Genomic DNA, 15,945 nt, shown 5'->3' on the forward strand with positions numbered 1-15,945 from the left:
CTACCGGTCAGTCGGAAATCAATTTGGAGTGGGCAAATCCACTGTGGGGGCGGCTGTGATCCAAGTAGCCAGGGCAATCACTAACCTTCTGCTAGCAAGGGTAGTGACTCTGGGAAATGTGCAGGTCATAGTGGATGGCTTTGCTGCAATGGGGTTCCCTAACTGTGGTGGGGCAGTACACGGAAGGCATATCCCTGTCTTGGCACCGGACAACCTTGCCAACGAGTATGTAAACCTGAAGGGGTACTTCTCAATGGTGCTGCAAGCACTGGTGGATCACAAGGGATGTTTCACCGACATCAACATAGGATGGCCGGGAAAGGTGCATGACGCTCGCATCTTTAGGAACTCCGGGCTGTTCGAGCAGCTGCAAGAAGGGACTTACTTCCCATACCAGAAAATTACTGTTGGGGATGTTGAAATGCCAATAGTTATCCTTGGGGACCCAGCCTACTCCTTGCTCCCATGGCTCATGAAGCCGTACACAGGCAGCCTGGACAGCAGTAAGGAGCAGTTCAACTATAGGCAGAGCAAGTGCAGAATGGTGGTAGAATGTGCTTTTGGATGTTTAAAAGCTCGCTGGCGCTGTTTGCTGACGAGGTCAGACCTCAGCGCAACCAACATTCCCATTGTTATTGCTGCTTGCTGTGTGCTCCACAGTCTCTGTGAGAGTAAGGGGGAGACGTTTATGGCGGGGTGGAAGGTTGAGGAAAATCGCCTGGCGTCCGATTATGAGCAACAAGATACCAGGGCGATTAGAAGCGCACAGCTAGGTGCACTGCGCATCAGAAAGGCTTTGAAAGCCAGTTTCATGACTACTTACGCTACGGTGTGACAGTTGTGTGTGTTTCTCCTTGATGCAAACCCGTCCCCTTTTGTTGATTTTAATTCCCTGTAAGCCAACCACCCTCCCACCTTCGAAATAAAGTAGCTACTGTTTTGAAACCATGCATTCTTTCTCTAATAATTACAAACAAAATTAGATAATGGATAAGGGAGCCCGGGTGGGGTGGGAGAGGAGGGAAGGACAAGGCCACATGGTTTATTGTAGCCACACTACAAATCAAACTGCTTGAATGACAGCCTTTTGTTGCTTGGGCCATCCTCTGGAGTGGAGTGGCTGGGTGACCAGAGCCTCCCCCACCCCACGTTCTTGGGCGTCTGGGTGAGGAGGCTATGGAACTTGGGGAGGAGGGTTGGCGGTTATACAGTTGGTGCTGTGGGGGTCTGTGCTCTTGTTGGCTTTCCTGCAGCTCCAACACACGCTTCATCATGTCAGTTTGCTCCCCCAACAGACGCTTCTGCATGTCCGTTTCCTACCCCATTAGCCTCAGCATCGCGTCCTGCCTCTGCTCTTCACACTCACTCAATTCTTTCCTGGCCTCTGCCACTGAATGCCTCCATGCATTGAGCTGTGCCCTATTAGTGCGGGAGGACTGCATCAGCTCAGAAAACATGTCATCACAAGTGCGTTTTTTCCGCCTTCTAATCTGCGATAACCGCAGAGACGGAGATGATAGGGGGAGCGTAGAAACATTTGCACCTGGGGGGAGATAAAAAGGGAGAGTAAAATTGGGTTGGCTTCTTACGCCTTCATAACATGAGGGAATGTTTTCAAACTCCAGCGCCCCCCTTTCCCAGAGCAAACAATGGGTTGGGTTTCACATTTAAAAAGAGGGGCTGCAGTATTCGGGTAGATGTGCAGCACACACCTACCCCCACCCCACCGCGTGGCTATTCTCTGGGATGATCCCTTCCCCCCTCCCCCTGTCTCATGGCTATTCTCCAGAATGATCCCTTTTAGCCAAATGCAAACAGCCCAGCATGAACGGGGTCCTTTTATTGTTCCCTTACAAAAATTCCCCTATTTCAACCAGGTGACCATGAACACTATTGCTTGTAAACCCTGTACTGTAGTTACAAATGTGCACTCACCAGAGGTGCCTTCTCCGGCCTCAGGGTCGGGGATCACGCCTTGGGAAGGTATTGGCTCCAGGGTGATGAAAAGTTCCTTGCTGCCAGGGAGAATGGATTCACCGCTTGCCTGCTGCTCATTCTCCTCCTCCTCTTCCTCATCCACAAAATCCTCCTACCTGTTGCGTGAGACTCCCCCCTTGCAGGTGTCCACGGACAGTGGTGGGATAGTGGTAGGGTCCCCACCTAGAATGCCATGAGCTGGTCATAGAAGCGGCATGTGTGGGGCTCTGACCCGGAGTGACTGTTTGCCTCCTTTGTCTTTTGGTAGGCTTGCCTGAGCTCCGTAACTTTCACCCGGCAGTGCTGTGTGTCCCTGGTGTAGCCTCTGTCCAACATGCCCTGTGAGATCTTGGCAAATATATTTGCATTTCTTCTTTTAGATCGGAGTTCTGCCTGCACAGATTCTTCTCCCCATACAGCAATCAGATCCAGTGTCTCCCTTTCAGTCCATGCTGGAGCTTGTTTTTGATTCTGGGACTGCATGGTCACCTGTGCTGCTGAGTGCAGCTGAGCTCACCAGGCTGACCAAACAGGAAATGAAATTCAAAAGTTCCCGGGGCTTTTCCTGTGTACCTGGCTAGAGCATCGGAGTTGAAAGTGCTGTCCAGAGCGGTCACATTGGAGCACTCTGGGATAGCTCCCGGAGGCCAATATCGTCGATTTGTGTCCGTACTACCCCAAATTCGACCCAGCAAGGTCGATTTTAGTGCTACTCCCCTCGCCAGGGAGGAGTACAGAAGTCGATTTTAAGAGCCCTTTAGGTCGACAGAACAGGGTTGGTTGTGTGGATGCGGTCATTTTTAAATCGACCTAACATGGCTAAATTCGACCTAACCCCATAGTGTAGACCAGGGCCAAGGTATTCCCCAAGAGAGAAGAGGCTATAAAATGGCTGGGAAAACTTTCTAGTTTTTCTCCTCACACTAGTGTAGGAGACCATAAAGCCCTAACTTGTAATATTTACTTGGCAGTTCACCTTTAATAAACTGGTCTACTTAGAACAGATTTCAATTTTCAAGGAATGTCATTTGTATCTGCTGTCCCACCAGAGGCAGCATCGTTACAGTGTACCTGCTGCAGCTCAGGAATCCAATTATCTCTGAAGCTAATGAGCCATAATTTAGCTATTGTATATACTATGATCTCTCCAACAGTGTGGGAAGAATATTTTCAGTCAAATGGCTATTAAGAGCTGAAAGTTTAAAATATGTTCCTATATATCTTTACAAGAAAAATAGCATGCTGTTAAAAAGGACATAGCTTTCCATCCATAATTAGAGTACTGTTCTGTGATGTTATTGACATAAACTGTGACCGTATAGATCATTGTTGCAACCAAAGTCCTATAGTGGCACCAAATCTTGTACAAAGTAGATTAAGTAAGCTGTATATGACAAGGCTATGATTTGCTGGTTATGGTTATGCTATCTTTATGCATGTATCACTTTTGTATTTAAAGTTATAAGTATTGGCTCTATCCTGTCTGTATTTCAAACTTGTGCTATGCTTCTGGGTGACACCCCAGACAATGTGGCATCAGCACTGCCTAGCCTGCTTGATGGCCCATTAAGGACCATCAGCTATACAACTGACCCATTGAGAGAAGGCAGATACGCCTTGTGACTCAGCAAGGCATGCAGGGACATGCCTATGGACAGAACTCTAACTTTTTTCCATGCCATGTGCTAGGTAGCTTGATTTTGGAACAAAGGAAGCACAAGCCACATGGCAAAAGGACTATAAAAGGCAGCTGCATCATCTCCATTTTGTCTTCAATCCTGTTTTTGACCTCTGGAGGAACTTTGCTACAAATTGAAACTCTGAACAAAGGACTGAATGACCCATCCCAGCTGTGGATGTACTCTTGAGACTTGATTTGAACCTGCAGTTAATTCCATCACTGCTACAAGCCTGAACCAAGACCTTTGCCATTACTGTATGTAATTGATTCCAGTTAACCAATTTTAGCTCTCATTTATATTTCTTTCTTTTTATGAATAAACCTTTAGATTTTAGATTCTAAAGGATTGGCAACAGCGTGATGTGTGGGTAAGCTCTGCCATATATTGAGCTGGGTCTGGGGCTTGGTTCTTTGGGATCGGGAGCACCTCTTCTTTTCTTTTACTGGGGTATTGGTTTTCATAACCAGTCATTCCCATAACGAGTGGCACAGGTGGGGATACTGGGAAACTGGAGTGTCTAAGGGAATTGCTTGTATGACTTCTGGTTAGCCAGTGGGGTAAAACCGAAGTCCTCTCTGTCTGGCTGGCTTGGTGTGCCTTAGTAATAAAGGACACCCAGCTTTGGGCTGTAACGACCCTGCTCTAAGCAATTTCTCCTGAACTGATATGCTCAGTTGTGTCCCACCAGAGGCAGCATCGTTACAGTGTACCTGCTGCAGCTCAGGAATCCTATTATTTGTGAAGCTAATGAGCCATAATTTAGCTATTGCATACACTATGATCTCTCCAACAGTGTGGGAAGAATATTTTCAGTCAAATGGTTATTAAGAGCTGGACGTTTAAAATATGTTCCAATATATATCTTTACAAGAAAAATAGCATGCTGTTAGGAAGGACATGGCTTTCCATTCATAATTAGAGTACTGTTCCTACAAACTGATTACATGAACTTCCTAAAATCACTAGGAGTATGAGACAGTGAAATCTGTGCAAGTTAACACCCTTGCCTCAGAAATACCTTTCTTAAGATCATTTCTGTATGCAACCAATTCAGCATTCTTTTGAGAGCTTGCTTAAGACAAATTTCAATGTATTTGCAAACGTTTATGAGAATAGTATTTTTGATAGGTGGAATAACCCTCATCAGTATTAGCTGAAATTGTGTATGTAGCAAGAGAACAATATGCTCCTTGGAGTCAATCAGGCATTTTTCTGAAACCTCAGGAAATATTATCACGTGTACAGGACTAATCCTATGCCTGATAATAAAGCATGGCCCTACTGCATATATTGGGATTCAAAACAGCCTGATATGCAGTTGCAAATTTGTCTGCGGGTGGTCACTACTAGCTATAGATTTTTTTAGATTCATGACAAGCTAACAGATGCACATCTAATGGTTTCATTCTCTGATTCTGTGGTCCTTAGGCAAAATTCCTGCTTTAGTTAATGGGAACTGAGTCTATTTTAAAAGGTTTGTGTTTTAGCTATCAGGTATCCTCTCTAGCACGTGGATAGATAAATGTATGCTAGACAGGAAATCTTCCAGATAGATTCAGCAATATAGCTCGTGACTAAACATAATTAAGATGCCAGCTGCTACCAAATTGGCTCTCATAGGTTGGGAGGAGGGGAAGGAGGTTCATATTCTCATAGGCAGAGGAGCTCACCAGGACAAGTACAGAGCTCCTACAAAGCCATCAGAATGGAGACCTCCTTGTAGCTTGAAATACACCTATTAATTGGAGTACCTATTTCTTCCCATCATATTGGAACCACTGTGGCTCCACACGATTTAATGGACTAGATGGGGGCTACAATCTGGGAAAGGTAATGTAAAAGTCACTTAAAAATTCAAGAGTAGTAATTCAATTTACCATATTATTTCCCACCCTAAGTATAGGGAATCCTGCAGATGGTGGCACAGTAATCGTGTAAATGCCCACTCTTTTCACAGTCCCCATTGTGAATACATATACAGGTAAGTTTCATCGGACTTCAGATCCTACACTGCGGATGATTTAAGATTTTGGGAGTCTATCACACAGAGTACTTCCAGTTTGGAAAATAAATTCCTTTATTTTCCAAACCAATAACCACCCTTCCTGGTTCCAAAGATAATAGCAGACTGAGAGCCTGGTAGAGTGAACAGCAGGCCCCGAGCAACCTATTACTGCCTGGGGAGTAGCCACTGCTACATGGTCTTGTCAGCTAATGAACCAAAATTAATGCAAAAGTAGGGTACTGCAGGAAATGCATAAGAAATCGCTCTGTATATCCCTGGATCAGATTGGACCCTGAGTCAGTCAACTTTCACTGGAGTTGAGTTCCAAGCCCTGTTACTTTTCCCCTGACTGAAAAACCTTAGAATGAGGAGTTTGCTGACAAAGACTAAGTTTTGGAGCTAAGACACCTGCAATCTGTCAAAACAGTTCTCAAAAAGAGAGGCTCTTTTAAACAGGAACTCTTAAAAGTTCACTGTTCCAAAATCCCAACAGAAATAAGTATCCTTATATTTGTGAAATAACCTCTCAGAAATTACATGGTAAACTAGAATATGCCATACAAAATGCAGATGCTGTCTCAATGTCTTTTTTGTACATGCCATAGCTATCATGTAATACTGATATGCTCTAGTTGAACACAGAAGCATTTTGATATCTATCTTCAAAGTACAGTATAACCAATAGCAGTTTTGTAAAAACAACTTTGTTTAAAATAAGACTGAAAACTAGTGATTTTGGATGCCCATCCTTAAAAGGATCTGGTTTTCAGAAATGGTCATGAACCCACTTTCAGAAAATCAGACCCACTGTCTTAAAATGGCTTAAATTGGCATCCAAAAATCACTCATCACTTTTGAAAATCTTAGCCTATAGCTAAGCTACTACAAAGCTGACTTGTGCAAAAGTGGTGTGTGAAGAAATAAGTGCAGAATATAACTCTGATATCTAAGGGTATGTCTACACTACGAAATTAGATCGAATTAATAGAAGCCGGTTTTATAGAAATCGGATACAGCCGATTGTGTGTGTCCCCACATAAAATGCTCTAAGTGCTCTAGTCGGCGGACCGTGTCCACAGTACCGAGGCTAGCGTCGACTTCCGGAGCATTGCACTATGGGTAGCTATCCCACAGTTCCCGCAGTCTCCGCCGCCCATTGGAATTCTGGGTTGAGAATCCAATGCCCGAATGATGCAAAACAGTGTCGCGGGGGGTTCTGGGTACATGTCGTCAGGCCCCTCCCCCTCCATCAGAGCAACGGCAGACAATAGATTCGCGCCTTTTTACCTGGGTTACCTGTGCAGACAACATACCACGGCAAGCATGGAGCCCGCTCAGCTCAGCTCAGCTCACCGTCACCATATGTCATCTGGGTGCCGGCAGACGTGGGACTGCATTGCTACACAGCAGCAGCAGCTAACTGCCTTTTGGCGGTAGACGGTGCAGCATGACTGGTAGCCTTCATTGGCGATCTGGGTGCCGGCAGCCGTGGGGCTGCATTGCACCAGCCCCTTGCCTTTTGCCTTTTGGCAGTAGATGGTTTATTACGACTGGTAACCGTCCTCGTCGTACAGCAGTGGCTGTCAATCATGGGCACCTGGGCAGACATGCTCAGTCCTATGGAACTGTCTTGATGATGATGGTTATCAGTCGTAGTATGCCATTTTCTGCCACGCGCCCTGTTGGCTCATCGCACGTAAGCTGAGTCTTCCCTGAGCAGCAGATCGTGCAATAGGCCTGAAGGCTAACTGCCAAGCGCCCAGTATTTGCTGCCAAGCACCCAGAAAATGCCGAGGGCTATCAGTCATGCTGCACCGTCGTCTTAAGATGTAAAAAATAGATTTGTTCTGTATTCATTTCCTTCCCCCCTCCCTCCGTCAAATCAACGGCCTGCTAAACCCAGGCTTTTGAGTTAAATCTCTGGGGGGGGGGGGCATTCTGTGTGACAGTTGTTTGTGTTTCTCCCTGATGCAAAGCCACCTTTCTTGATTTTAATTCCCTGTACCTGTACGCCATGTCGTCACTCGCCCCTCCCTCCCTCCCTCCCTCCTTCCCCTGGTCCGTCAGATACTAGTTTCGCGCCTTTTTTCAGACCAGATGCCATAGCTAGCACTGGGATCATGGAGCCCACTCAGATCACCGCGGCAATTATGAGCACTATGAACACCACGCGCATTGTCCTGGAGTATATGCAGAGCCAGGACATGCCAAAGCAAAACCAGGACCAGGCGAGGAGGAGGCGATTGCAGCGCGGCGACGAGAGTGATGAGGAAATGGACATGGACATAGACCTCTCACAAGGCACAGGCCCCAGCAATGTGGAAATCATGGTGTTACTGGGGCAGGTTCATGCCGTGGAACACAGATTCTGGGCCCGGGAAACAAGCACAGACTGGTGGGACCGCATCGTGCTGCAGGTGTGGGACGATTCCCAGTGGCTGCGAAACTTTCGCATGCGTAAGGGCACTTTCATGGAACTTTGTGACTTGCTTTCCCCTGCCCTGAAGCGCCAGAATACCAGGATGAGAGCAGCCCTCACAGTTGAGAAGCGAGTGGCGATAGCCCTGTGGAAGCTTGCAACGCCAGACAGCTACCGGTCAGTCGGGAATCAATTTGGAGTGGGCAAATCTACTGTGGGGGCTGCTGTGATCCAAGTTGCCAGGGCAATGAGAGACCTGGTGATATCAAGGGTAGTGACTCTGGGAAACGTGCAGGCCATAGTGGATGGCTTTGCTGCAATGGGATTCCCAAACTGTGGTGGGGCGATAGACGGAACCCATATCCCTATCTTGGCACCGGAGCACCAAGCCACCGAGTACATAAACCGCAAGGGGTACTTCTCAATGCTGCTGCAAGCCCTGGTGGATCACAAGGGACGTTTCACCAACATCAACGTGGGCTGGCCGGGAAGGGTACATGATGCTCGCGTCTTCAGGCACTCTGTTCTGTTTCGAAAGCTGGAGGAAGGGACTTTCTTCCCGGACCAGAAAATAACCGTTGGGGATGTTGAAATGCCTATCGTGATCCTTGGGGACCCAGCCTACCCCTTAATGCCATGGCTCATGAAGCCGTACACAGGCAGCCTGGACAGGAGTCAGGAGCTGTTCAACTACAGGCTGAGCAAGTGCCGAATGGTGGTGGAATGTGCATTTGGGCGTTTAAAAGCGCGCTGGCGCAGCTTACTGACTCGCTCAGACCTTAGCGAAAAGAATATCCCCATTGTTATTGCTGCTTGCTGTGCGCTCCACAATATCTGTGAGAGTAAGGGGGAGACATTTATGGCGGGGTGGGAGGTTGAGGCAAATCGCCTGGCCGCTGATTACGCGCAGCCAGACACCAGGGCAGTTAGAGGAGCACAGCAGGGCGCGGTGCGCATCAGAGAAGCTTTGAAAACGAGTTTTGTGACTGGCCAGGCTACGGTGTGAAACTTCTGTTTGTTTCTCCTTGATGAACCCTCCGCCCCTCCCCCCCACCCGGTTAACTCTACTTCCCTGTAAACCAACCACCCCACCCTCCCCTACCCTCCCCCCTTCGAGCACCACTTGCAGAGGCAATAAAGTCATTGTTACTTCACATTCATGCATTCTTTATTAATTCATCACACAACTAGGGGGATAATTGCAAAGGTAGCCCGGGATGGGTGGGGGAGGAGGGAAGGAAAAGGACACACTGCAGTTTAAAACTTTAAAACTTTAACACTTATTGCTCGGGAAATCATCTGGGGTGGAGTGACTGGGTGGCCGGAGGCCCCCCCACCGTGTTCTTGGGCGTCTGGGTGAGGAGGCAATGGGACTTGGGGAGGAGGGCTGTTGGTTACACAGGGGCTGTAGCGGCGGTCTGTGCTCCTGCTGCCTTTCCTGCAGCTCAACCATACGCTGGAGCATATCAGTTTGATGCTCCAGCAGCCGGAGCATCGACTCTTGCCTTCTGTGTGCAAGCTGACGCCACCTATCATCTTCAGCCCGCGATTCAGCACGCCACCTCTGCTCTCGCTCATATTGGGCTTTTCTATAATCAGTCATTGACTGCCTCCACGCATTCTGCTGTGCTCTGTCAGCGTGGGAGGCAGTCTGTAGTTCTGTAAACATTTCATCACGCGTCCTTCGCTTCCGCTTTCGAATATTCACTAGCCTCTGTGAAGGAGAAAGATTTGCAGCTGGTGGAGGAGAAGGGAGAGGTGGTTAAAAAAGATACATTTTAGAGAACAATGGGTACACTCTTTCACGTTAAATTTTGCTGTTCACATCACACAGCTCATGTGCTTTCGTTACAAGGTCGCATTTTTCCTCTTATATTGAGGGCCTGCCGGTTTGGTGTGAGAGATCACTCACGCAGTGCCAGGCCACAGATTTCAGCTTGCAGGCAGCCATGGTAAGACACAGTCTTTTGGCTTTTTTAACCTTCTTAACATGTGGGGATGGTTTCAAACAGTACTGCTCTCATTAACCATACCAAGCACCCGTTGGGTTGGCCATTTAAAATGGGTTTGCAATGTAAAAGGAGGGGCTGCGGTTTCAGGGTTAACGTGCAGCACAAACCCAACTAATTCCCCTCCCCCACACACCCAATTCTCTGGGATGATCACTTCACCCCTCCCCCCCACCACGTGGCTAACAGCGGGGAATATTTCTGTTCAGCAGAGCAGGAAGGGGCACCTCTGAATGTCCCCTTAATAAAATTGCCCCATTTCAACCAGGTGACCGTGAATGATATCACTCTCCTGAGGATAACAAAGAGCGATAAGGAATGGATGTTGTCTGCATGCCAGCAAACATCGGGACCATATGCTGCCATGCTTTGTTATGCAATGATTCCAGACTACGTGCTACTGGCCTGGCGTGGTAAAGTGTCCTACCATGGCGGACGGGATAAGGCAGCCCTCCCCAGAAACCTTTTGCAAAGGCTTTGGGAGTACATGAAGGAGAGCTTTCTGGAGATGTCCCTCGAGGATTTCCGTTCCATCCCCATACACGTTAACAGACTTTTCCAGTAGCTGTACTGGCCGCGATTGCCAGGGCAAATTAATCATTAATCATTAAACACGCTTGCTTTTAAACCATGTGTAATATTTACAAAGGTACACTCACCAGCGGTCCCCTGTGTGCCCACAGGGTCTTGGGTGAGTTCGGGGGTTACTGGTTCCAGGTCCAGGGTGATAAACATATCCTGGCTCTTGGGGAAACCGGTTTCTCCGCTTCCTTGCTGCTGTGAGCTATTTACATTATCTTCATCCTCATCTTCCTCGTACCCCGAACCTGCTTCCCTGTGTGTTTCTCCAGTGAGGGACTCATAGCACACAGTTGGGGTAGTGGTGGCTGCACCCCCTAGAATGGCATGCAGCTCCGCGTAGAAGCGGCATGTTTCCGGCTCAGCCCCGGACCTTCCGTTTGCTTCTCTGGCTTTGTGGTAGGCTTGCCTTAGCTCCTTAATTTTCACGCGGCACTGCTGTGCGTCCCTGTTATGGCCTCTGTCCTTCATGGCCTTGGAGACCTTTTCTAATATTTTGCCATTTCGTTTACTGCTTCGGAGTTCGGCCAGCACTGATTCATCTCCCCATATGGCGAGCAGATCCCGTACCTCCCATTCTGTCCATGCTGGAGCTCTTTTGCAATCCTGGGACTCCATCACGGTTACCTGTGCTGATGAGCTCTGCGTGGTCACCTGTGCTCTCCACGCTCAGCAAACAGGAAATGAAATTCAAACATTCGCGGGGCTTTTCCTGTCTACCTGGCCAGTGCATCTGAGTTGAGAGTGCTGTCCAGAGTGGTCACAATGAAGCACTGTGGGATAGCTCCCGGAGGCCAATAACGTCGAATTCCGTCCACACTAACCCAATTCCGACCCCCTAAGGCCGATTTTATCGCTAATCCCCTCGTCGGAGGTGGAGTAAAGAAACCGGTTTAAAGGGCCCTTTAAGTCGAAAGAAAGGGCTTCGTCGTGTGAACGTGTCCAGGCTTAATTCGATTTAACGCGGCTAAAGTCGACCTAAACTCGTAGTGTAGACCAGGCCTAAGATTGTCTCCACCCTAGAATGTGGGCCTTTCAACTGAAGACCGTTCAAGTTTACAATGGGAAAATCTGTGAGCACAAGAGGTGAAGAATGAGAAAAGAAGATTTACACGTAACTATGTCTTAATAGAAAGCCACAGAGCAGGCATAGATAGAGTGGGCTGATGTTCTGCAGTCTGCTTGGTTAATATAACTCAATCCCAAATGCTTAACTATAATATCCTATTTGTAGGTCAGCCCTAAGTTTGTGTGGTGGTTTTGTGATGGTAGTAAATTCTTCTAGAGGACATAATGAGATCACTATAGTTGAAACCTGGCCTTTGTAGGTGATAAGCTAATGCAATAAGCCTCTATTGTGTCAGGGAGGAATGCCTAGGTCTATATTTAAGATGTGAGCACAAACAATAGTGATCACAGCTAAATGTCTTTTGGTCATTCAGTGTGAAATGAGTCAAGTTCTCAGTGGACAGGTGTCAACAACACAAAAACTAATTGGTACTTGCGAGGCCAAGAATTCAATATCTGTGATGACTGAACTGCCTGTTCACTCTAGAAATGACCCTGTTAGGTCACTATGCCATGGCATAGTGAGAGAATGGAATGTGCAAGGCTGCACCTGGTCTATTTACAAAAGGACATGAACTTCAGAAAATTCAGAACTGTCAATTTTCAACTTCTTTTTGAGCACTAAATTCACATTTAGACAGATGCCATGGTGGACATGACAAAGTCAGAATTCCACTTTAGAAGTCACTAACATGCAATGTGTAAGTGAAACTCTTCCTATTCAATAATTTTGGTAGTCTGGAATGCACCTGTTTTTAAAGTGGCAGGTATTTGTAAACATACAGCCTGGCTATTCTGTTCTTTTTCATGTGTGTCTAGATTATACAGTCTTCTTTCTACAGTTATTGGGGGGGGGCGGATAATAGTCTGTGCAAAATTCAGATTAGCTGTAATTTAGAGTACCTTCAGATTAAGATAGTCAGGTTTTATTTATATATACATATAGTTAAATGATTTTGTTTTTATGTGGAAGTTGAACAAAATGCATTAAAGTATCAGATTCCATCAGGCAATGCAATAGGCAATTCAAGGAGGAAGAAAATTCTAGGGGAAAGTAATTATGTGCATCAGTGATTCTGTGGTGTAAACACTGGCCCAGCTTCTAGATGCAGCCTTAAAAGTATTTCTTAATTTTTGGAACAACTCTATGTGGGCGTGTGGTTGTATTTGTGTGAATGGTGTGTGTGTGTGTTGTTTTTGTATTTTTAAAGCGCAGAAAACTTAGCAGTCATAATTGAATGGATATATTAAAAAAGACAAGCCATTAACACTTCCAGAAAGGAAAGGAAAATGATTTCAACTATATATAATAGTGCATTTATCCTGGCAATGTATACTTATGGTTTTAATATGTGGTGTTTTTTGAAGATGATGATCTGATTATAGCTTTTTCACATCCATCTCTACAGTGTATTTTATATTTTGGAAATGTATTTAAATACAAAAATGTAAAAAGTTGTAGCTGTTGGAAGTCAGTGCAATATATGAGAAAAAGGATGGTAAATTGAATGGAATTTTTAAATTGCTTAAGTAAATGTAATGGTAAACTCTCTGGATGAGGTCACATGCAAAACAAACACTGGTAGATGCATAGGGTTTTTTTTAAGTGTCTGAAATACCTGACTGATGTAGATAACATTATGCTAGTGGGGTTCTGTCCTACTATCATGGCAAGCACTAGTGGGTTTACTTTTAAGACCCCGGGAATGTGCTAAGCACCATACAAAACAAGTACCGGTAAATAGTTCCTGTTCTAGTGAGTTTGCAGTCTAATTGCATCTTGCACCCACAACATACCTCCATTGCACAAGCATTTCCACTGTTAATAGCATTAGTGAAATCAGTCATAAGTGATTAGCTAATCCACCACCAAATGGGTTGTCTACTAAAGGTGAACTATAGCTGAAGATAAAATAAAATTATATTGGGAAGTTTGGAAATCTTATAAAGGGGTTGTTTATTGGAGGTAGACTGTAGAGCAGGTGCATATTTTTTTGTGCACACACCTACCTATATCTCTATATTTTATAAGTGTGTCAAAGAATTTCTGATAGGAACTTGAAATATGGTTATTGGCTTTCTAACTACTTCTATGATTGTTTACAGTAATTGCTGTATCTTTTTGCAACATTATTAAATCACCAAAGAAAAATTCTGTCTTCTTTCCAGCAGCTTGCACTGATAGAATACATCCTGTGTTTTATCAGACTTCCATAAACTGTCTCTAAAAATTACTTAACATCTTTCATATTTTACTTTGTCTTTTTAAAAAATGTAAATAGTAGTTTCAGAAACACTTATCACTACAGAAAATCGTACTTTATAATAATACTTGTTTCTCATGTGGGTGAAGTGAACATTCAAGATAAGAGCAGCATCAAAAATTACACTTTTGTTACTAATGCTATTTTTTTAATAAATCAGACAAATCAAGAGTACTGGTGTGTCTTCAGAATTAATACAGAGAGTGGAAAAAACATGTTTTGGATGTTCCATGTTTTGGATAACTTCCTAGACAAAGACCTAGCTGACTTCTAAATTTCCTGATATTGTGATGTGGCCCCCATGCTGTTCAGACTTCTCGGATGTCTGGATGGTCAGAGATGCTTCCGGTGTGTCATTAAAGTTATAATTTTCCCTTCTCTGTAAGGTTTTATTTTTCCTTACAAATTAGGAGTGATGACACACAATGTTCAAATAAGCCAAGGACTTTCTTCGAAGATGTTTCTATATTTTCTAAACAGCTTGCTCAGACCCTTCTGGCAGCAGGGAGGGGATGTTGAGGCACACTTCTCTGATTCCTTTATAGCTTTCCTGATTAATTGTCAAGAGTTTTCTTTCTGATAATAAAAGTTACCGAAAAGGGGCATAGGCTATAATAACTACCCTACACAAGTAAATTTCCATGCAGAAGGTCCCAGTCTTTGAGCTTGCTTTTGGTAAATGTTATAATCACTTCAGGAAACAAACTTTCTACTTTCAAGCATTAGCATCTTACATACTAAAAGCACAGTAAGCAGAGACTGCAGGTTTTCCCCTATTCCCTTTTCATGGAAACCATCTTTTTGGCCAGGACTTCACACTAAAACTGCCTTTCTGGACATTAGTGATACTTAATAAGGGGTGAGGTGGGTAGAGAATGGGGGTGGAGGTGGGGAATGGGGGTGACGGGGGTGGTAATGGAGGGTGGAGGGCGGTGAGGTGGATGGGGAATGTGGGGTGGAGGGCGGTGGGAGGCGGTGATGGGTGAGCTGGGGGCTTGCGGTCTCCTCCCCTCCCCCTTACCGAAGAGGCTGTTGCTGAACCCGTCCCAGACGCAGCCGGGCGCGTCCCAGACCCAGCGGCTGCGGAGGCAGGACACGAAGGTGAGGGTCCCCCCGCAGAGCGAGACCAGCAGGTCGCTGAGGCTGATGTTGAGCAGGAAGAGGTTGGTGGGGGTGCGCAGCCGCTGGAAGCGGTAGTACAGCACCAGCACCAGCAGGTTGTTGCACAAGCCCAGGATGCCGATGGTGGCGATGAGCAGCGCCAGGAGTTCGTAGGTGCTGGGGCTGAAGAGGGGCAGGTCCTCCCGCTGCTCCTGCTGCCCCGGGCCGGGCGCCTGGCTGCTGCTGGCGCTGCTGCTGTTCCCGGAGTACATGGCTCCGGGGCTGGCCGCCGGCTCCCCGCTCACATGCGGAGGCTGCCCACGCCCAGCGCGGCCCCGGGTCCAGCAGCAGCAGCAGTTCCCTGTCGACTCCTCATCCCACCGCCGGCTGCTGCAGGCACCAATGAGAGCGAGAGGAGGAGATGCCACCTCCCCCCGCCCCCAGGCCGGTCCCTAGTGGTCCCCCAGCCAGCGCCGAGCCCCGTTCGCTGCGGGGTCAGACTGGGGAGTGCAGGCTGCGTGGCGGTGTTTGCTGGGGGCGGATCAGCAGGGCTCCCTTAGCTGTAGGCACGCACAGTGCGAGCAGGGCTAGGCAGCGCATGAAAACCCCCCGGCGCTGTCGCCCAGACCCAGCTCCCCGTTAAAACACGCGGCAAAATCTGGCCTTCTGAGAGGGGTTTTAAAGCTACTCAGCGCCGATGCTAATACTTCTCGCTTGCCGGTCCTGCAAACACCTCCCACCTGCCCAGCTTTATGATTTCACTGGGGGGACTGGCCATGGCAGTCAAGTGAGGTGCACGCAGGGGCGGGAGCTATTTTATAGCTGGGTCAATGTGTCCAGT

The 15,945-nt window shown here is 46.8% G+C and overlaps 1 protein-coding gene across 1 annotated transcript in view; it reads right to left on the bottom strand.

The window, feature by feature from the left end:
• The window catches only part of OPN3 (opsin 3), a 39,434-nt gene extending 24,058 nt beyond the window's left edge, over window positions 1–15,376 (bottom strand). The window contains exon 1 of the mRNA XM_065401985.1: window positions 15,025–15,376. Coding sequence (XP_065258057.1) covers window positions 15,025–15,376 — 352 coding nt within the window. The remainder of the gene's footprint in view (window positions 1–15,024) is intronic.
• Window positions 15,377–15,945: the final 569 nt, after the last annotated feature.

Source organism: Emys orbicularis, chromosome 3 (genome assembly GCF_028017835.1).
Source record: "Emys orbicularis isolate rEmyOrb1 chromosome 3, rEmyOrb1.hap1, whole genome shotgun sequence".
NCBI lineage: Eukaryota > Metazoa > Chordata > Testudines > Emydidae > Emys > Emys orbicularis.